Source organism: Phoenix dactylifera, chromosome 1 (genome assembly GCF_009389715.1).
Source record: "Phoenix dactylifera cultivar Barhee BC4 chromosome 1, palm_55x_up_171113_PBpolish2nd_filt_p, whole genome shotgun sequence".
Classification (NCBI taxonomy): domain Eukaryota; kingdom Viridiplantae; phylum Streptophyta; class Magnoliopsida; order Arecales; family Arecaceae; genus Phoenix; species Phoenix dactylifera.
In genome coordinates this window covers 38,134,563-38,156,570 of record NC_052392.1, presented here as the reverse complement: position 1 = coordinate 38,156,570, position 22,008 = coordinate 38,134,563, and the positions used below count along the sequence as shown (strand labels likewise).

At 33.8% G+C, this 22,008-nt stretch overlaps 2 protein-coding genes across 2 annotated transcripts in view; one reads left to right on the top strand and one right to left on the bottom strand.

The window, feature by feature from the left end:
- Nucleotides 1-3,879: 3,879 nt before the first annotated feature.
- On the bottom strand, nucleotides 3,880-10,511 carry LOC103716633 (basic leucine zipper 34). Its single transcript, XM_008804714.3, has 7 exons — nucleotides 10,480-10,511; nucleotides 10,203-10,315; nucleotides 7,171-7,326; nucleotides 6,439-6,515; nucleotides 6,199-6,325; nucleotides 4,314-4,626; nucleotides 3,880-4,212 (listed from the first exon to the last, which is right to left on the bottom strand). Exons 1-6 carry the CDS (start codon nucleotides 10,509-10,511, stop codon nucleotides 4,421-4,423), a joined length of 711 nt encoding a protein of 236 aa, XP_008802936.1. The 3' UTR covers nucleotides 3,880-4,212; nucleotides 4,314-4,420.
- Nucleotides 10,453-22,008, top strand: part of LOC103716604 (ran-binding protein M homolog) — a 30,997-nt gene continuing 19,441 nt past the window's right edge. The window contains exons 1-4 of the mRNA XM_008804656.4: nucleotides 10,453-10,613; nucleotides 10,725-11,104; nucleotides 13,603-13,749; nucleotides 15,264-15,350. Of these exons, the coding sequence (XP_008802878.2) occupies nucleotides 10,743-11,104; nucleotides 13,603-13,749; nucleotides 15,264-15,350 (596 nt within the window). The 5' untranslated portion in view covers nucleotides 10,453-10,613; nucleotides 10,725-10,742. The remainder of the gene's footprint in view (nucleotides 10,614-10,724; nucleotides 11,105-13,602; nucleotides 13,750-15,263; nucleotides 15,351-22,008) is intronic.

Sequence of the window (22,008 nt, the reverse complement as noted above, 5' to 3'; positions counted from 1 at the left end):
TGGGGGACTTCGAACGTTTACTTCGCTGCACAAGATATGCAATGGTTGCTCTGCTTAGTTTCGATGTGGGGGAGTACAATTGTATTGCTTCTTTTTTATAGCATCCGATGTTACCATAATCGGATCGCCATCTGGATAAGGATTATGCTGATGCGTCAAAGTGAGTTGGATTTTAATTTCTATATGCATCATCGTAGGGGTTATTCAGGTGAGTTGGCCTTTGCTCTTAATTCATACATGTGTAAAACTGAGTCATCATTGTTAGCCCATTAAGTTGGTTTTTAATTTCATTATATGACATCATAACTATTTCTAGTAGATTGGATTTTAATTTTAATTTTAATCCATTAATTTTAAGGCCCTGTGACTTTTTCCAGCCCTAAGGACCGATTAATAAATACTATACTAAGCAGGAGCTTCGTGGTCAAGAGATTTTAAAGGTGGCAACCAGCGGCTTTATGCACCACTATATAAGTAGCATATAGAGCACAACATTTTGCTCGGGTTTGGATCGTTCTTTCGTAAGAAAGAATGAATGATCCTTTTCTGCAATGCCATCCATTAGATTATACCCCACACAGATCTTAAAGCATTTAAAACTCCATTCATCCACCTACACAGATCCCCAGCGGTGATTCGTGTAAGCGAAGGTAAATCCTTCTTTTATACAAAATATACAATACAACTCCTATCCTTCTGTTAGAGGTCACCAATTTAGAAAACTCCTCGGTTTAGCATTTTGTTTTTTTTGTTTTTAAAACAACATTTTGTACTCTCTATCTCATCACTAGATTTTCTTTTTCTTTGTTTTTTTTTTCATTTCATAACTACCACTAATATTATGATCCTCAGTAGTGTAAACACGAACCCATCATGGTTAATCACAATTCTAATTCTTCAGCCTAATCCATTTCATGGTTAAATCCTACCTTTTCTGCCTCTTCCTTAATCCAGCAAGCGTCGCACGACTCACATCTACTCTATTTCCATCAGAACATGTTTCATATGGTGTTTGCTCTTGATCGTCAGCTAGACTTTTGAGAGACAGTATAAACACAAGTATGTTGTGTAATAACAAATAAAATGAGTGTATCAATTTGAGCAATATAAGTATTGCCCAAAAACAAGGTCATAGGAATTTGTATGAATCTTTTGATAGGCAGAGGGTGGGTGAATATGAGAAAGACACCCCAGAAAGGCATGTGGGTTCGCTATACATTGTGTATTTCATATATTAAAATGAGTTGGCTCCATTTGATACCTCCCACAATTATCTTAGAGAAAACAAATGTCATGCAAGAAAATGCAGCTTAGGCATGGCTGACTTTTAGTAACAGACTATTCCTGTACACCCTCGTTCCATGTCCCTCGTCTTCTGTAACAAGCAAGTTCATGGACATACGTACCAGAAACATTTATCAAAGCATATTTTTTCTCCAAGTACCATCAACTCATGTCATCAATAGCTTTCTCGAACTCGCAGGAAATGTTAGAGGAATGCTGCACAGACAAGACAAGTTTCGCATGCGCAAAGAACCAACTCAGCATGCACCGTATTGAAGCCAAAGTCATTAACAAATGAAGTCATCTACAAGAAGTCCCCTTTTACAGAAAGAACCATCGTGGAAGAGAGATTTCTCTAAAGAGAAAAGAATGAAGAGGTCAAATACTTCAGAATTTTTCTTTAGTACTTGCCTCTTGCGAAAACCACAAGAATTACATATAATTTATAGGACTCCTAGGTACATATAGAAAACCCAAATACATGAACCGCCTAAATGCACATTGAAAACCCAAATGAATATACGTTGAATATCCAAATACAAGAATCTCTTAAATGCACATTGAAAACCAAAATACACGAACCACTACTCTCAAGATGATCTTTCATATATTCATGAACCTCGGCAAGTTATTGTCTTCACGGGCTCACCTATATATTAAGAAAAAGGAAACAAAATAAAACCTGAACCACAGGTTAGGAATCCAGGCTAGTTTGCTATCCAGTTTGAATTTAAAGCTTTTTAACATATGGAAAGCTTATTCCAAGTCTTATCCTTGCTTTATCCGAGGGCCAAATTACTACTCAAGGATCAAAGGGGACAAATCAGTACCATGGTAGGAAAGAGATGGAGGGCAGAAAGCATGGTTTCATCAATTCGATATCTAGCCCTTCATTTGGTAAAGTTTACACAATTACTAGTAATATTGACCGGTGCTACTCTCCTCCATGTCACTGATTGAGGACAGTGAAGCTAGCAAATTTCTGCCCTCCATCTCTTTCCTCCATGTCACTGATCATCATCATCATCATCATCATCATCAATTTGTCATACACTGTATAAAGTTAGTTGATATATTAAACGCAATAATTCATTTATTGGGAGGTGAGCAAAAAATGCATGATTGCTTTAAACAACCAAAGTCATGTAATATTTCCTAGACTATGTAATGGAATAGCTATCCCAACAAAAAGATTGCAAAGCATTCCATGGGATGCCCTTTGCATCAACTTGAGTTTATCTGAGTCCTGGGTGTGAAATGGCTTGTCAACTATATTCCAAAGCTTGGAGAATTTCTGTGCATGCATATGCAACTTTTGCCAAAGGCAACCAGCCCCTTTATTCTACCATCATTTAAAAACAGGATCTTACATAGTTAAACATTTTATGTTTAATCATTGAAACTCAGATGGACATATTTTTATGCACAATATACTATGCTTAATTGTATTATACTGCTCAGTTTGTGCACAAACTAGGACAATTGAAACTAATGATTGGGAATAAAATGGTGAATCAACAGAGACTAGTGGATGTAAAATGGCAATTAGTCCAAGGATGAGAGAATAATGCCTCACTTTAAAGAGAATGGAATGTATTGATCGAAGTGTGGAGCCAATGGGAGTCCCTCGTGGAAATGGAGATAGTATAATAAGTAAATACATTTACTAGTATAATCCATAAAATCCATTTACTCCAAATTCCTATTCTGATGCATCTCTTCTTACATTGTTATCCCAATCAGGTTGCACCAGTTGCCCCACTTCTTAACAAAAGAAAACAACCTGCATACTCAAACTTAAGAGCAACATGGAATAGTAAAGTTTCCTACGTAGCATGGATTAAGAACACCTGAACTATTAGCTTATTTTTTTTCTAAAAAAAATAGATTAATTCATACCTTACAAATATTGTCGGAGAGATGCAATCTAGAATTAGTTTATAATGATAAAATATTGATACACAAAAATCTCAAGCTTTTTAATTGATGTAGAGCAAAAAAACTCGGGCTTGTGGTATTAAGGAGCCTTATTTAGTACTTCATCCCATGCTTTTTCATAGGTTGGGCAGGCTTGGTTTCTCTGGGCACCTTACAGTCTCAGACAACAAGTTAATTATAACTAAATTGAGTCACACTGTTCGAACTATTTCATAAAAACCTTAGGAATTTTCATCAACAATGTGGTGTCTAAATATGACTCATGATATTGGTAACTCACAGCTAGTTTTGCAAGCCATTGGAGGATCATCAAGTTGAAAATTTTGTTTGTATGCATGTGCTGGCATGAATGTGCCACTTCTCCTTCTTGACAATAATAAGTATTTACTGAGCAAAATTGACATCAAATGATGTTGTTGCCACATACTGATTTTCTTGGAAGCAAAGAATCAGAATTTTTGCAAAAATAGCTATGATTGAGGTCATTCCAAAACTTCGCATTCATATAGTCCTAAATGCTCGGAAGCACATACTTTTTGTAAGCATTAGATTACCATAATCACTCTTGTGCATAGATACGCAGACCAAAATTACATATCTTTGTAAAAAGATTTGACAAAAGACTGAAACTTTGAACAGAGAGGGGAGAAGAATAGATGGAGGAAGACTAACTTTATTTCTTACCGGAAGTTCATTTATTACATCATGAATATATCTATTTATGAGTAAGTCTGAAACTAACTTAACTAGTACAACTGGATTCAACTGAATTCAGTTATCAGTTGAACTGATTAAATGAATTTGGTTAGTAGTTAAGCTTCCTCCTCAGCTCCAGCTCAGCTCCATCTCTTCACACCAATCCTCATCAGCATGTGAGTCAGCGTATCGGTGGCGTATCAGTCAGCATATCAGTGAAATCAATGAAGCTTTGGTGGAGTTTTATCTCAGCCCAGGTTGAGTTCAGCAGCCGTATCAGAGGCGTATCAGCAGCTGTGTTTCAAGAAGATTTAAGGAGTTTGCAATAAGAATCAACAAAAAACTAATTAGAATACAGAGATATAAAACATAATACTAAAAACAAAACCTAACACCTCGTAAGCTGAGGATGAATAGATTCTTAAAGTTATTCAGGTCATATAGGATACAAAGGTCCATCTTGGTTGGCAATATCTGAAAGGCGGCATCAGGAAATTAAACTTCAAATATGGAGGAGGCCTGTAATTGGCTCTCTCCCAGAATTTGACTCCTTGTGTTTTAAAAAGAGATTGGCAAATTGTATTTCAAGGTCTCTACTATTGCTCTGACTGTGGGTAGGTGGAGCTGGTGGTTGCTGCTGGTGCTGCTGCTGATGATGATGCAATGCTCGAAGACGAGCAATCTCTCGCTCCAACATCTCCTGTTGGACTGCATCAACCAAAGGCATATCTACACCATTTCAGACTTGCAAGAAGATCAAGACCAGCAGTTTGACAAGCTTAACTAATGGTGATTTTGAGGCATATTGCTAGATTAATCTCTTTTCATAAAGAAAATGAAGAAGAATGAGAAAGATTAGGAATCATAATCCTATCCTAGTTAGATAGAGCTACTCCAACAACAAAATTTCAAATTCTGAAATTTTAAAAAAAAAATGTAGGATATTAATAACAGGAGAAAGCTTGAGGTAAGAAAATAACATGTAGCTAGCATTTAGTACTATTTCTAAGCACTAAATGACTTCGAAACACAAAAGGATTTGAATATGAACATGCAGAATACTTCTGGTTCTCTAAACCCCTCTATTCTTTCTCACACTCCCCTGATGTTCGAGTCTAATGAACAGTGAAGTTGACCAGTGGAGATGTTCATGTCATACTCTATCACTGAATGATATCACAGGATCTTGTTCCTGAAGTTAGATTTCATGTGCCTTGGTTAGGGCCCAAGCTTTTTTCCCCTCAAAATTAGTGACTTCAGGCATGCGCCATGAACAGGTCAATACTTCATCCATATCAAGAACTTCAAAAGTAATGGATGAAGGGTGAGTTGTGAGCTTGGATGAAGGATAGGGATTTAAAAAGTAAGGCATGCCCATGTTGAGCTAGTGAAAGAGGTTGGCCAGATTGCATTTATGTACCTGAATATTAAATATTTGTCACTGAACTGTAAGATTCACAATGGCATGCAGAAAACAAGGCATGCAATGCCTTTTAAAAACGGATATGTGTGTGGATTATATCTTATATACTTTATTGCGGAAGCATTATTCCTTTTGTATTCTAACTCTCTACATTCCTTTAGCAGCCTCCCCCTCCAACCACATGCACGGTTCTAGAAATGATTATAGTGATAATTTAGAGAAGATATTATATAGAAGAAACTATAGTCACTGTTTGATCTTATGACTTATAACAGAACAAAGTTCTATGTTTTGTTATGTCAACATCTTGATAAGAACAGAAGTTATCAAAATAAAAAAATAATACTATGGTTTATAGACTATAATATTATTAAGTGATGCATTTTTAAAACTATTATATTATATTTAGTATACATACATACATGCATGCATAATTCAAAATTCAAATACAATTAAACAAACTATATGTAGTATATATAGATATAGGAATATAAAGAGAGTTTGTTACATGACTTGTGTTAGCTCCTTTTCTTCATGTTTGCATTTATTTTTTTTCTCGTGCATATTTTTCTTAACTCTTTCTCACTGTCATTTCAATTCCAAAATCCCCAGCGACTTTGATTTTGATTAAGTTTCGATAAACTAAATATAAATAGAAATTTAATTCTATTTCGAAAGTGATTATATTTTTTAAAGAAAACCAAGCATCCACTTCCCATGTCATGTTACTTTCCTAACACAATTTACCATAACTTCACTATATAGAGAGGATTATTTTGATAAAAGTTAGCATATACCAATGACATATATGGAATGCTCATGGAGGTATAGTTGAGATCCAAGAATCGATTACTTACGACATTTCACAAGATGTTCCTGTGACAGACCATCTAGATGTTGCTTCAAGGCCTTGTTCTCCAAGCTCAATATAAATTTTTGCTGATCCAAGAATTCTAGTTCAGCTGAAACTCCCATTCCTTCTATCTGCAAAGTAATATACATAAAATAGGATAATTTTATTGTATTAGAAATGTTTCTATATAAAATCTTTTCTTATCTCATAGGATATATGATCATTGGGGCCAATGTTATCTTGCCTGTAATGCTTGGATATGTCTCTCTAACTCGGTATTGTATTGGAGTTTTCGAACTCGAGATCGTTGGGCAAATGAAGGGATCATATATATCAAATATGAATTAGTTGGTATTTTCTAAAAAAAATTATTTTTCCAAACACAAATTCTCTTTGGGCCATTCACTAAATTGATTATTGGTATTATTTGAAGTGTTAGAATTGCACTAAATATAGTGAGAATTGAGGTAAATAGAGCTTAAAAAATACAACTCTACCAATATCAATGGTGATATTAGCACAATTAGAAATTTACAATATGACACGCTACAAAACATAATATGGTGTTTATGCTTTCTGCATCTCAAAGTTTTGATTCATTATGTGAGAGAAAAAAGCAAGTATCTACATCCACAATAAATTATATATACGTGTATGTGTATGTATACATGATATATAAGCTTGTTTATTCAAATACTTGGTTATTTTTTATTTAATTGGGCTTGGTCCAACCTAATTTCTTAGTCTCATGGATACTTCGAAATATAGCTAGTAAAAATGACAAAGCATAGAGCATGGATTTACATTTAAGTAAATTAAATAAATCCTCATTTCCCAAGTCCTAATATAAGCAAATTTAGGATGAGCTAAATAATCCATGTACAAAAACAATTATCATAGTCAAATAAGCATCACAACAACGAAAGTTACTAAAATTGTCTAAAGAGCTAGGGAATAAATCACAAAAAAACTTACTATTTAGCTCGTTTTGCTTCCATCTCAGATTGAGTAAGCTTTATCCAAGAACCTTCCCTTTGCTTAGTGGAGCCTTTTAGAGAAGAATCCTCCTTTGATAGCTTTTCAATATCACTAGAAGCCAAAATATCAGGTTCCCTTGTAGCAGATGATGATCCTAATTATTCAGTCTCATTTCTTGTTAAAGTCAGATTATTATTTGAATTAAACACATTATTCATTGTAGAATCCCATCCATTTTTTTGAGGTTTTTCAATTGAATTTGCCTCTGTATAATAAGATGGGCGCTGCACATTTGTAAAAAAATCTAATTCTTTTTGTTCCCACGAAGCTGATGGATAAGTAATATTTGTAGCAATCGAGAACTAAATTATCAATGTTCAAAGAGATATTAGATGCATTTAAGTAGGCAAAAGAGTCACTTGATAAGCGTCGATAAGCTCTTTTTCTTAATGGTATCTCTGGCTCATTAAGGAGGTCATCAAGCCAAGAAGGCTGGTCCTCAATGAAAAGACACTCAGTAGAAATAGAATTTTTGATAGAGAGAGATGATTGTTTTCCGGTATACAATGGACTTGAAAAAATGGAAGTTCCTTTGGAGTTCGGCATGAGTCTAATAAAACCCAAATCTGTTAAGATAATAGATGTTTTATAAGTTATAGAAAAGAAAGAATTAGAGGACATGAATAATTGCTACATGTGACAAAGAAAAATAAAATAAGGGAAACAACCAAAGCCTCAAAATAAAATTTGATGGATAACTAAATGCATATTAAGATTATATATATATATATATATATATATATATATATATATATATATATATATAATTTTATCTTTCTTGAATTATTATGAAAAGTTATTTTATAGTTGGATTGTTATTATTTGTGTGCAAGATCTTGATCATATTATCATAGAATTCATGCATTATTCAGATTGAAGCATGATAAAAGAGAGAAATTAAAATAAAATATTAAAAAGAAATTGAATCAAGATCTCTAAGATGATTAGATGATTGCAACGTTCAAATATAAAGCATGCATCGATCTCATATGGATTTCTTAAGTATGCAGTAAAAAAACAATATAATGAAATAAAACATCTCAACTTTGAAATTGGAATGAATGCAAATCAATTAAGGGTTAAAAAAAGTGCATACCAAAGAACAAGCAAGGTCTCTAATGCTCTTCTTTCATCCCTTAGAATGCAACTTTAGACTTTTTCTTCTTGTTTTTGCTTTATAGGATTTGAAGGAAGAAAAGGAGATCGGAGAGAGGAAACAAGGAAAAGAGAGGTGTGGAGAGGAACGTTGGGGAATGGAGGGGAGAAAAGTAAACAAATGCAAAATCCTTTATAAATTGGGGAAGTACATGAATATAGCTATTAATCGGATGGACATGGATTTAATGGACCACATGCTTGCAGTCTACCAAATCTAGCAAATAAAAAGTTGTCATGTCAACTTCTTTTCATGTTAGCAAATTGATAGGGGAGACAAATATTCTGAGCCTTCCAATTTTGATGGAAAAAATTGATAAAACTCTTATGTTCCCTAAAATAAAGAAAGTAGATGAGCAAACCCGAATTTTGATGTTATTCTTATGGGTCCATCTATAAATGATCTAGAGGATCCCGCTAATAATGCTTTTCATCAAAAGACTATCTTTTTTTAAATTCTTTTTGTCAATGAACCCATTGCTATTTCCAATGAATTAGAGGAATCAATAAAGAACTTTGATACTGAACAAATCCTATGTTAAAGGGCAATAGCACAAATTGTTTCTTTAAATATAATATTTATTAATTCTTAGGTTTGTTACATTTATTTATTCCATTACCTACAACTTTGTGCATACTTATCCTCAAGCTCCTAGCAGATTGGAATAATAATGTCCGCTAAAGTTGATCATGACTGTAATATAGATGCCACTCTATAGTAATTCTTACCATTATCAATTGTACTTTCATTGAAAGAGCAATATAAGATGACACTCTTTTGTTTATAAATATATCCAACGCTAAGTTTCATAAATGGCTATATTTGTCCCCACCTTAAAGGCAAAAAAAAAAAAAATGCATTACATATCAACCTTAACGTAAAATATATTTCATCCCATAGCTAATATTGCAATGGTCCAATCTAACAACTAATTGAAACTAGTGCCAAGTATTTACTTTTCTCTCTACTATGAATGTTGGTGTCCATGATGGTAACATCAACCTTGAGATACTTTATTTCATCAATAACGAGCTTTCTTCATCTCTACACATGAGTAATAATACGGGGCCTAAACTTGATATCGTGAAAAGCTCTCCATAACCGAGGCACCAAGGGACAAAAATGGATCTTCCTCTCTGCTCCTTCTTATCTAATCATCAAAATCTCTTTATTTTAATTCACTTTAAACCAATCTTTAGTTTCAATTCAAAATCAATTCTGCTTCAAGCTAAATCATGAATGTTATTAAGCCAATTTGTCACCACATTTTAGTTGTTTATCAATAATTTGTTTTCCTAATGACATTGGAACTCCTTTGAAACATCGGCAATAATATTTTTGTTCGTTCCATGCACTGAAATTGATACTAAATACAATAAATTTTACTTTTATATAATTAATCAAAATTACACAGACATATTTACTCATATAGTAAAGCTTTAACAAATATTATTTAAACAAATTATTGGGTTCGATCGTCTTATTTTGATCTCACCTTTATCTTGATTGGTCTCGATTTGCGATCTACGCTCCACATCAGAAGGGGGAGATGGGTGATACTCAAAACTTTTGAAATCTAATGGTTAGTTAACAAAACCCTTTTGAAACTATGACAATTTTTCTAGCTTCAATTTTTTTTCCCCATCACAGATTTTTGTGCAGAGCTTCTAGCCTGATGAACTTTAATCAATAGGAGATCCAATGGCATGTAACATGTTCGAATCTTGAAGTCCTGTGTGTCACAATCATCCCTGCAGTAGAGATGGAGTCGGCTATTTATATATTAACCGCTGGGAAACGTAGTCGCGTTTCACTTATCGGGAAAGCCCGCTCCACGAAAACATTCCGGTTCCCATCCGGGATCCGGACGCCGGGGATGAATGAGCCTATGCAGGCTACCAGCATGAACGTAATGACTAAATTACACCTATACAATACGATTAATACCAACAATCAGTTAATTTCTTTACTCCATGCGGCTTTCTTGAACGGGGGCAATTTAGTCATAGAATAATAGCACAATTGAAGCCTTTCTTTGTCGGTACCCTCTCTCGGATTCCACGTCCGTCTGTTTAAATCCTCGTCTCTCACGTCTTCGCTCCATTCCATCGCTTCGCCCCCATTGCGATTCTTGGCGGAGCTAGGGTTTCTTCCGATCGAATTCCTAGCCCCTCCGGCTTTGGGATTCTTCGAAGAGCAAGCAAGAACTCGATCGAGTCAAGAAGGTAAGATCCCCAATCCAACCTTCGTTCTCGTTTCTTGCTAGATTCTTTTTCTCTTCGATTCAAATGCGGAAAATCCTATGTTTCTTGGTCGATTTTCTCGAATCTTTGCAGGAGTATTAGGTGGAAACAATGGCGGACAACCAACCGGCGCCGGCGGCCGATGCCGTCAACCTCTTCGGCCTCTCATCGCGATGGTGGAGCGGTCCGGAGTGGAAGAGGGCGAAGGAGCCAGCCGAGGAGCAGGAACCGTCGCACCTCAACACGTTCAACAGCTCCGGCATGTTCCTTTACATGTCGCCGGACAAGCTGTCGGTCCGCTACTTGGGCATTGCCCAGCACGGGCACGACGTCGGCGCCGTGCAGGCTAACTGCCCCGCCCCGACCAGGAGGACCGTGTACTACTTCGAGATGAAGGTCGAGAACGCTGGTCAGCATGGCAGGATCGCCATCGGATTCACCCCTAAAGAATACGACTTGCGGCGCCAGCCAGGGTGAGATAACTCCATTCCCGTCGAGTTTTGATTTCAATGTTGTTTAATTTGTTTGTGCAATGAGTATGCTAAATTTTGTGTCAGCATTATTGTTTCTGCCATAATCCATGGTGTTTTCTTGACTGCGTCATTTGTTTCAAAGAAAGAAAACAAAAAAGAAAATAAAGATTAGAACGGGAAATTTTAATTTGATGGATTTAGAAACTCGAAATCTCATCCTGATATCTGCACTTGAAGATGGAAACAAAATGAATAGGGTTTTATTTTTAAAACATTTGCATAAAAGTATCAGGAGTTTCGCTTGTTAGAAACCTGTAGAGATACTGAGAAGTTGTCTTTTGAGGAACTATACTGCAATCAAAACAATGCTTTATTACCTGTCATCGGATTCGCCCTTAGGTATTTGAATTTGCAATAATCTTTTATTTAATTTATTTACATAATCTTTAGGCCAATGTTGAAGTTATCATTGATGTTGTTGCAGTGCTTTCTGTCATGTTTTCTTGATTCTTGCTCCATTAAAAGAAATAAATGGACAAGAATTAGAATTTTTTCTGCCGATCAATGTAAGAGTATTAATATTTTTTGGAATATCAGAACATATAGCTCGGGATCTGATCTTTATACTTGTGCTCTGACTAAAAGATGGAGAAGTTTCAGCAGAGTCCCTGCAGTTGAAAGACCTATGTAAAAAATTTGAAGAGTGCCATTTAATCATGAGAATTATCTTTGAAGGCACTATTACTTTATTTTTTTTTTGAATTAGACATGATTCTTTCCTTGCTTTTATCGACTTCACCAAATAAATATATTGATGTTGGCTTTGACATCTCATAAGGGACTGAAGAAGATGGATCTTTATTTGTTGTATAACAGGATTACTTCTGTGATTCGTACATGTTCTTGGATGCACCATTCGATTTTTTCCACCAACAAGGATCCTACTTGCTAGTACTTATAGTACTTATGTTCTTGGATGTAGTTATAGTCCTGATGGATATTCACTGTTCATTGTTTGATGCCATATTCGATTCTTGTCATATTACTTGGTCTATGCACTCATAAAATAGGAGTGGGATACATGTATGGACATTCAATAAATAATTTGTTTATGTTATTTAGGCATGCTAACAGTTTTTAATGAAATCCAATAAATCTTAGCGCACAAATTGGTTCTGTTGTGTGGGTTATATGCATATTTTGTGGAAATGATTAGTTTATGTACATATAAGCATGTCCCCTAATGCTCTTTTCTGAGATTAAACTTAAAAAGACCAAATTGATGCCCGACAACTATAGTGCCTTCCATATAAAGTGTTATCTATCTTCTGGTACCTGAGCAGTATGTTCCCAATACTTAAGTTCAGCAAGACTGCGGAAAAACATAAAAGAAGAAATCGTGCAAGAGCATACTCCATGTTGATTTCGATGCTTTAATTTATTTTTGTTTGTTCAAAAAGGTGATTACCACCTCATGTTTTCCTGTTAGAAGCTTTGATTTCATAGATAGGATCACTGCTCCAAAAGGGACTTGTGGTAAGTATGCTGTTTGGGGAATACATAGCACACAGGTGGAAATTTGGTGCATAAGGAGACTTGTACAAAAAGTTTGAAAAGTAGAACTAGAACTTATGAAAAAATAAAAAGAACATTCTTAAATTATAAGACACTGATGGGGGAAGAGTACATAAATGAAATGCTTCTATAAATAATCAAAAACAAATTTTGAGTAGCGAAAGTACAAATCATTCCCACAGATTTTAATATAGCAATCAACCAACCAGAGAGAAAATAATTTTTAAGTGAGTTGTGCAATAAGCAACTCTGCCAAATTATGAATATTTAATGCAAAGTTAGAAACAGGCAAGTAATCAAGAGTCAGGCAACTAGGGAGCTCTGACTAAGTTCTGGACATCAACGAGAAGGGCAAGGGGTTAATCTGCTCTCTCTACATGCCTAATTTCCTGATTCATGTAAAGCTGCACAAAAAGGTCTTAGGTGACTGGCTTGCACATAGGGGTCTCTTTTGTCATCATGCACTAAGCATGGATGTGAGTTTGCCTAATCCTACAAGGTCCATGTGTCTGCTTTCTGAAACAGGGCTAGAAGGTAAAAATATGATTAGCGTTTCCTAAACAATTTTTTTTGATAGAGAACATTGTTTGCAACATGGCTTCTTGGCTCATTTTGTATACTATACATCTATGGTATTTTTAGGTACTTCATGTGGTGGTTTGTTGGTCCATGCTCTTATTTCCTCAACCATCTGGGACAAATTATCTTTTTTTTTGATCTATATAATTTTGTTGCATATGAATTCACATGATTAGAATATCTAAAACTTGTTTCCTCCTTATTGAAAACTACTGTCTCCTTCTCTGTCTCTCTCTCTGAGTTTTGTTCACAGAATGATGCCATGATAAATATGAGGCGATTATTTTTATATTTTCCTTTAGATGACTCTATTTGATAGATTCGGTGTGTTTTTTTTTTTGCAGTTGGGAACCAAATAGCTGTGGGTATCATGGGGACGATGGGTATCTTTACCATGGGTGGGGGAAAAGATATCCCTTTGGTCCCACATTTACATCTGGTGATACTGTAGGTGCTGGGATTAATTATGCCTCTCAACAGTTCTTTTTCACGTAAGTTGGTTGGTATTTTGAATGAAAACTTTTATGGAGAATCATTAGCTACTTGGGTTTCATTGTAATGTCTCTAATAACTTGTTGTTCTGGTTGACACATCCTGCCTTCTGTTGTGGGCAGAACAACATTACACCAGCACGCAGTTTTCAGAAGCTTTTCTCAAGATGGAGATCGTTTTTTCAAATATCTCGTCTTTATTCCTTCGAGTCATTGAACAATAGTCTGTGCAGTGAAACCAGTAGCTAATAATTAATATGGTCGATGTGTTATTTTCAAAGTTCAATATCCAAGGTTTCAACTTGTTCAGGTAGGTTTTAAGGCTTATTTGGCATTGTTTAAAAAAGCACTTCTATGGCTTTGAAGTAAAATAGGAAAATAATGTTTTTGGTGATGTTCCATATAAAAAGCTTCTTATATAATCATAATTATTAAGTCCCTTATCCCAACTATTTGGTGGGGTGAGCTTTATGTATCCTCATTCACCAGGTATTCCTATTTAGGGTTATCTTTGCGGTTATTTCATGTTTCTCCATATCCTAAAGTGTTTCTTATATAACCATAATAAAAAAATGTGTTTGTGGGGAAAAAACTATAAAATCCAACCTTTAGCTTATATGAAACAACTATTTTATTTTCATAAAATAACCAATTCATGTTGCTTAAGAGTAGAATTTTGGTGATGCACATGAATTAGGTAAATTTACTTTTAATCGACTCACTATTGGTTCAACCCATAGCCAACTTACGATAGGTCATTTTAATAACCTTAAACTAGATAAAAGTCCCTAAAATATTAGATTGAGTCTAGCAGAATCATGGTATCAGGTGCTGGCCCATTTTGGATGGTATGTACTATATGATGGGCCACTACTGGCACCTAGCATGGGTCAGTGTGACACTACTAACAATTTTTTGAAATGTTTTTAATAAAGTAGGCTGAAATTTAAATTTTATTTTGTTTTTTATTTCAGTACAGCATGGTGCACGTCCCAGCACAAACCATGCCACCGGTGTTAAATCCTTGATCAGAATAATTGAAACCAAATACATTTTAAAAAGACTTCCACTTTTTGTTACCAAAGGCCAAACAATCAAAGAAATGCTTATCTGTAAAGTACTTATACTGAAATGATTGAAAAGAAAAAAAGCCCTGTGGAAAAAGCAGAAGCAATATCAAACATGCCCTTAGTCTAGATTTCTCTCTTGCAACATGTCATTTAATTTGTCAAGTTGAATGCTTGTGTCTGTATAAAATGATCATGAATATTTCAGTGTGATTTTTTGTTAATGTCTAAGGTCAAGCTTCAATTTTAAACTTATTCAAGGCTAGGATTGAGTCTGGTAATATGGAGTTTAATTTGTCAAGTTGGTGGATGCTTTCTTTGTACTAAAATAACCACTCAAACTTTTCTATATATTACATTAGTTTCTATATTCAAATTTGAATTTTAACTATGTTATGTCATTCTAATGGTTTGGGAAGTTTACTATTTATGCATTTTGATGTGCAGGAAAAATGGAGAACTTGTAGGAAATGTTGTCAAGGATATAAAAGGTCCCCTGTATCCTACTACTGCTCTTCACAGTCAGAACGAAGAGTATGCTATACCCCCATTCATATTCAATTCTTGCGATGTTCTGCAACTAGAGTCTTAAATTTTGTCTTCATTATGCTATTAAATTGTTACATGACTTTATTCTGGCAATCATTGACAACAAATCACCTGACATGTAATTCTTGCCTTCTAATGTCCGGCAAGGATGATAAATTGGTGTTTTTCACATGGTCGAATAACTCAAAATTGGAAATTTGGGTTTGAAATATATCGTAGCTGTTTTATTATAACAAATATACTTTCTAGTGGAGAAAGTCTACCTTTTTACCAACCTTTGATTTTAACAAGTTGGTGTAAATTTGTTGAAACTGGCTTGTAAGTATAATGACTAAAAGGTTATGGTCAAGGGAGGAGGGTGAGCTTTGGCGCAATAGTAAGGTTGCTTCATGGTGACTTAAGGTCATAAGTTCGAAACAAAGAAACAACCTTTCTACATGTGGGGATATGGATACTTATATTTGACCCTCTCAGACCTCTCAGGAAAGTCATGCATTGAGCCACCTTTTTTTTTTATTGGTCAAGGTGCCAAAGAGAAAATTCGGCGTCTTATGGAATATATACATACACATAGAGAGAAATTATATATAGAAGCAATCCCATTTGTTTTGAGAAATGCTTCTGAGAAGAGGAGATGGTTATTGGAAATCATGTTGTGTCTAGATGGTTTAAATTTTTCACTTTATATCAGGATTATTTGGAGTCCATGGTGATGCACCTATGGCATTTTGAGTTTTGATGTTATTATAATCTAGAGGGCCTTAAGTTGGTGGATTAGGTCTTTCGCTATTTGTGTATTTAGTGGCGGATACGAGATCTCTTGCATGGCTGCCTCTAGTGGTAGATACCAATTCTCCTAAATGGCTGCCTCTATATGCGGAAGTACTTAGGTGGATGAGGTTACTATGATACCAAATCTCCTGAAAGGCTGCCTCTAGTATGTGGAAGTACTTAGGTGGATGATGTTACTATGATATGGTGCTTTGTTGCATACTTAAAATTTAAAATTTACAAATGGCAACTAATGACTGCATTTACCAAATGCTAGGTTAGAGGAAGCATGATTTTCAGTGATGGACTTTGAGAAGCTCTATATGATGACCGCTACCACCACCTCCACATCTTATCTCATCAAGATTAGGTTGGTTATAGGGTACAAATCTAAAACAAGAAGGGTTCCCAAATTATCAAAACATAGCTGGTATAAATTGAAAGCTAGATCCAAATATGAGACTTTATTTTAAATTTTTTGGTGTCATTTGGTTGGTTACCCATGCTTCTTTTTAAAGGGCGCAAGCTAGCTCTAGATGGCACAGGAAGGAACCTTTCATCTACTTTTTGATATTATTGTGAATGGAAGTTGTGACTGCGAAACCAGATAAAGAGCAAACAAGAAATTGAAGGGAGCAGATAAAGGATGAGTAGTCCATTTTCATGGATGTAGCATGGAAGTAGAGTTTTACGGTCGATGTTGGCAAGTCCATCCTTACAATAATTTGTTTCCCAGTATGTACCATGGAGTAATTTCAAGTTAATCATCCAATCTTCCTTTGGGAATATGATACTCTTTGTTATCTGATTTGGATATATTGGTTGAGAGATTTAGTAGAAGTTTTGCTGGGTGAAAAGAGAATCATCTTTCTTTGATTGTAGGACTACTTTGACTACTTTGTAAAATATTCCTATTTAGTTTCATATTTTTACATGTCTTTAGCAAAAGCTGTCATCGAATTGCAACAAGGAGAGACTTTAGTTTTGGAATGAAATTCAGTTTCTCTGTCCTGTTGAACTGTTATGGGTTGTGAAAAGGTAATTGTTTTGCTTTGTGCTGCATGAAACCAGTTATATATCTCCCAAAAATGCATCTATTAGTTCTATTCATGATTACAGTTGTTCATCAATTAGTTTTCTTTTCATTTCACTAACTTTTGCTTACATTTCAATGTACGAATGCATGTGTGTGTATGTGTGCATGTGTGCCTGTGTGCCTGTGTATAAACATAAACACATTTGTTCCTTGAAAACCCACATTTTGGACAGCTTATGCTGAAAAGTTCCTTCCATATTTTGCTTTCTACTTTTATAAGTTATCATATTTACAACTTGCATGCAGTTTAGATTATTATTTTGTTTGTCTTCTTTTGATTGAAATGATCTGACCAAAAATAAGAAAGCTAAAAATTTTTAACCTATGATTAGATGATCATGTGTTTCTAAAAAATTGCATAGAAGATTGTAGAAAAGGTGAAAGGATGAGTATCACTCTGTGAGATTAGAGATTGTATGTAGAGTTAGGAGGGAAGGTATGCCTTGCATGACTGGGCTTAATTTTTTGAGTCTTGTATGCAAGGTAGCAGAATTTGGAATTTCTGTTTCTTGTCCATAAGGAGGTGTGGGGGTTGGATTATATCTTTTATCATCAAGGATTTAGACATTGAAGTATAGACCCGTATTAGTTGACCTTTATAGGATGTACCAAAATATGCTGGTGGCACAAATCTAGTACCGCCACTCGCAAATAAATGAAAAAAATAAAGTTGCACTAAGTGATGTGGGGTCAATATACCTTGATATGGTCTATCATGGGTGGTACACCTTGATATGGGGCTTCGACCTTGGCTTGCTAAAATTGGGGCATACCAAGGTTCCTTTACTAGCCCCTCGTCAATACAGTATATAGTGGCCAATATAACTCTAGTATGTGCAGAGTACAATTTCTTAAAAAAATTTAAAATCCAGTCCTTTAGGGCGTTAGGTATGGGTGATGACCTTAAGATTAAGGGTGATGTGGGTGGGGGTGACGAGATCACCATGTTTGGTTCATCTACGTGATCTTATGTGGCAGTGATCCCAAATTAGCGTTACTTCTAAAATCACCACTCAACCTAGTGATCTTAAAAGTTTCCAAGATTACCCCATGGCAGTGATCTTAGGCTGAAATTTTGGGACAAAAATACCCCTCAATCCAGTAAAAAAATTGATATATCAATATATTATTAATATATTATATCAATATTATTATTATATTGATATTACATATATAGTATTCATGACATATATTATATTATGATATACCATTAGCTATATTATAATCATATTATTATTCAATTATATTTTTACAATTATAATAGCAACATAATATTGTATTTTATATTTATATTATGAAATTTTTTATACATTAATTCTATTTGCCTTATCTTCCTTATCAAAATAAATATTTTAAAATAATAATATAATATAAGTATAAATAAAAATATTAGAACTATAATAATAATTAATATATTTTTATAGGATCAGTAATTTTACTGTCAAAATAACAATTGGTCTATCGAAACAATTCTACATATGAATTGCATACAACTACTGCGGGCTATTCATGCATGTTTTCCTATGATTTATTTAAGAATTTCGTTTTGTAGTTGCAAAATATATGGAATATACCAGGTGTAGTTTTTATGTTATATGGTCAGTGATTTTGGATTTTCATGACATACCAAACAGGTTATTTATGGATAAGTGTGGTTCTTTAATCACTGGAATATAGCATACCAAACACAATGATTTTAGATCATCGAAAATCAGATTACCTCGGGATGGGGATCACTAGTGGTCTAAGATCACCATAGTGATTCCATTTGGATCGCCAAATGCCACCATAGCATAAGGCTTAGTCTACACTTATGCCTGTTTTGCACACACCTGATTCTACACACCTATATTCGTTTTGCATGCATTTATGTGTTAAGTGTATACGTGGTCAGGGACAACTTTAATTAGCCTTTGGAATCAAGGGTGGAATAAAGCTTTCAATCAACATGCTCTAAATATCAAATGCGAATATTATCCCTTTTTCAATCATTGCAATTGATAGATAGTGTTTCTCTCATTTGGACAGTGGAAATGTCTATACCATGTTATTCACATGGAAGATGAGTATGGTGAAGAAAAATTGTTGACTATAGTGTAAGCCAAACTGCAAACATGGAGGTTGCTTTTTCTACATCAACCTTGAGAGAGGTGCCTTTATGTAGACTTTTGCTTTGAGTTGTTAGATTGAGGCGATTTGTCATCCCTATAAAGGAATATAAAGAAGGATGATATTAGGAACTCATTTTTGGCTTGCAATCATGTGAGGATAAATTTTCTTCTGAAGGTTCAGCAAATGAGGATTCAAGGGTTACTTCTCTAAGTATTTCAGTTCTTCTCTTTTGACAAAAATTTTCTTTAATATTTGGAAGTCAATTTGAAAGTCCAATTTTGGAAAGTTAAGCATGGGCATGCTAAGTTCTCAGGTGATATTACTTGCACATCGTGATAATTTTCTTAAAAGAGGGGAGTTGGATGAAGTTTTTAAGATTTCTGCTGAAAAATATCAGAAGCTCCCCTTAGTTTTTCCCTTTCACCTTCTTCAAGGGGTTTCATTGCCAACTCCCATGGCCATACTTTGACAATGCATTAACTATTAATGGCTATCATGAGTTTTCCATCTTATCTAAGAGGTCAAAATGGGCAAATTTCTGATAAAAGTACGGTGATTTAGGGAGGGTGAGAACAATTTTGTTTTGGTTCCATTTTTTTTGCAGGTTATGGGAGTTTTTAAGTGACAAAGATTTTTCTCTTATTGTACTTTTGTTCAATTTTTGTTTTGTTAAGCACTTTTTGTTCTTCCTTTTTTTCTTGTGCATAACATAAATAAACTTTTATATATATATATATATATATATGTGTATGTATGTATGTATGTACATATACACATGTATCTTTATTATGATTGGATAAGATAAAAATACTTAGGACTTAGGAGATACCTTCATAAAATGGGTCTTATTTCATCAGTATAGGGTTTGCTTTATTGATAAAGGATCCACATTAATTAAAGAATGCCATATTACATGGTCTTCAACTAGATATTAACTTTCTATGAATTGATTCCAACCTTTTGGGCAAGAGAAATTTGGGAAGAAGATATGTCTATCATGGAACCTAAAAGGCTAGTTCATGGGTTGGGAGGCTTCTGTCAAACATGCAGTACCAAATCTCATGAGTTGGAAGACTCGCATCAAAATATTTAATTAAATATATATAAGAAGATGTTGCAGGCCTTGTTTTATTCATAGGGTTTTTGCATACATACCCTCATAAATATTGGAATTTGCATGAATATCATTTTAAAATTGATATTTGCATGTATAACCTCATCAAACACTTGTTTTGTATGTATACCCTTCTTTTTCTTTTTTTTTTTGTATGTACCCATACCCATGGTATGCTGAACCGGCCCGTACCGGCCGGTTCAGCATGTACCATCCGGTATCGGGTTAACCGGTACAGTTTAGCCGTGAAAAACGGTTTCCGCTGTGTACCGGTGCAAATTGGACCGGTTTGCACTGGTACATTCGGGGTAGCGCGCCCCCGCACGCGAGGAAGAAAGAAGAGGAAGAAAGAAGAGGAAGAAGAAGAGGAAGAAGAAGAGGACTTAGGCCCTGTTTGGGGGAGCTTTTGGAGGGCCAAAAAGCACTTTTTGACCCTCCAAAAATACTTTTAGATAAAAAATGGTGTTTGGTAAAATTTTCGAAAAGCTGTTTCAGCTTTTGCGGGAAGCTGAAAAACAGCTTTTGGGGGGAGCTCCAATTTGGAGCTTTCCGAAAATTTTATTTTCAGCTTTGTCAGAAAGCTGTATTTTTGACAAAAATGCTCATATTAAAATATAATAATTACATAGTTTGTTTCTTTATAAACCTAAAAATCTGCTGGAGCCAAGAATCCTAGCCGTCAGACTTCCTTCCGTAAGAAAAATTGTTAGAGAGATAAATGGTCATTCGGAGGATGACAAATTAATTTACACTATAATTAAAATATTTTATACCTTTATTATTGTATTATACTATAAATATTATATTATATTACATTACATCATAATACAATAATATGTTATTTTAAATAATTTAATATTATGTTATATTATGAAAAATTAATTTATACTAATAATTATAATATTTTATATCTTTATTATTGTATTATACTATAAATATAATATTATGATACGTTATATCATAATACATTAATATGTTATGTTAAATAATTTAATATTATGTTATATTATGAAAAATTAATTTATACTAATAATTATAATATTTTATACCTTTATTATTGTATTATACTATAAATATTATATTATATTACATTACATCATAATACGTTAATATGTTATTTTAAATAATTTAATATTATGTTATATTATGAAAAATTAATTTATACTAATAATTATATTATTTTATACATTTATTATTGTATTATACTATAAATATAATATTATAATACGTTACATCATAATACATTAATATGTTATGTTAAATAATTTAATATTATGTTATATTATGAGAAATTAATTTATACTAATAATTATAATATTTTATACCTTTATTATTGTATTATACTATAAATATTATAGTATATTACATTACATCATAATACATTAATATGTTATTTTAAATAATTTAATATTATGTTATATTATGAAAAATTAATTTATACTAATAATTATAATATTTTATACCTTTATTATTGTATTATATATAAATATAATATCATAATACGTTATATAATAATACATTAATATGTTATGTTATGGATAATTAATTTA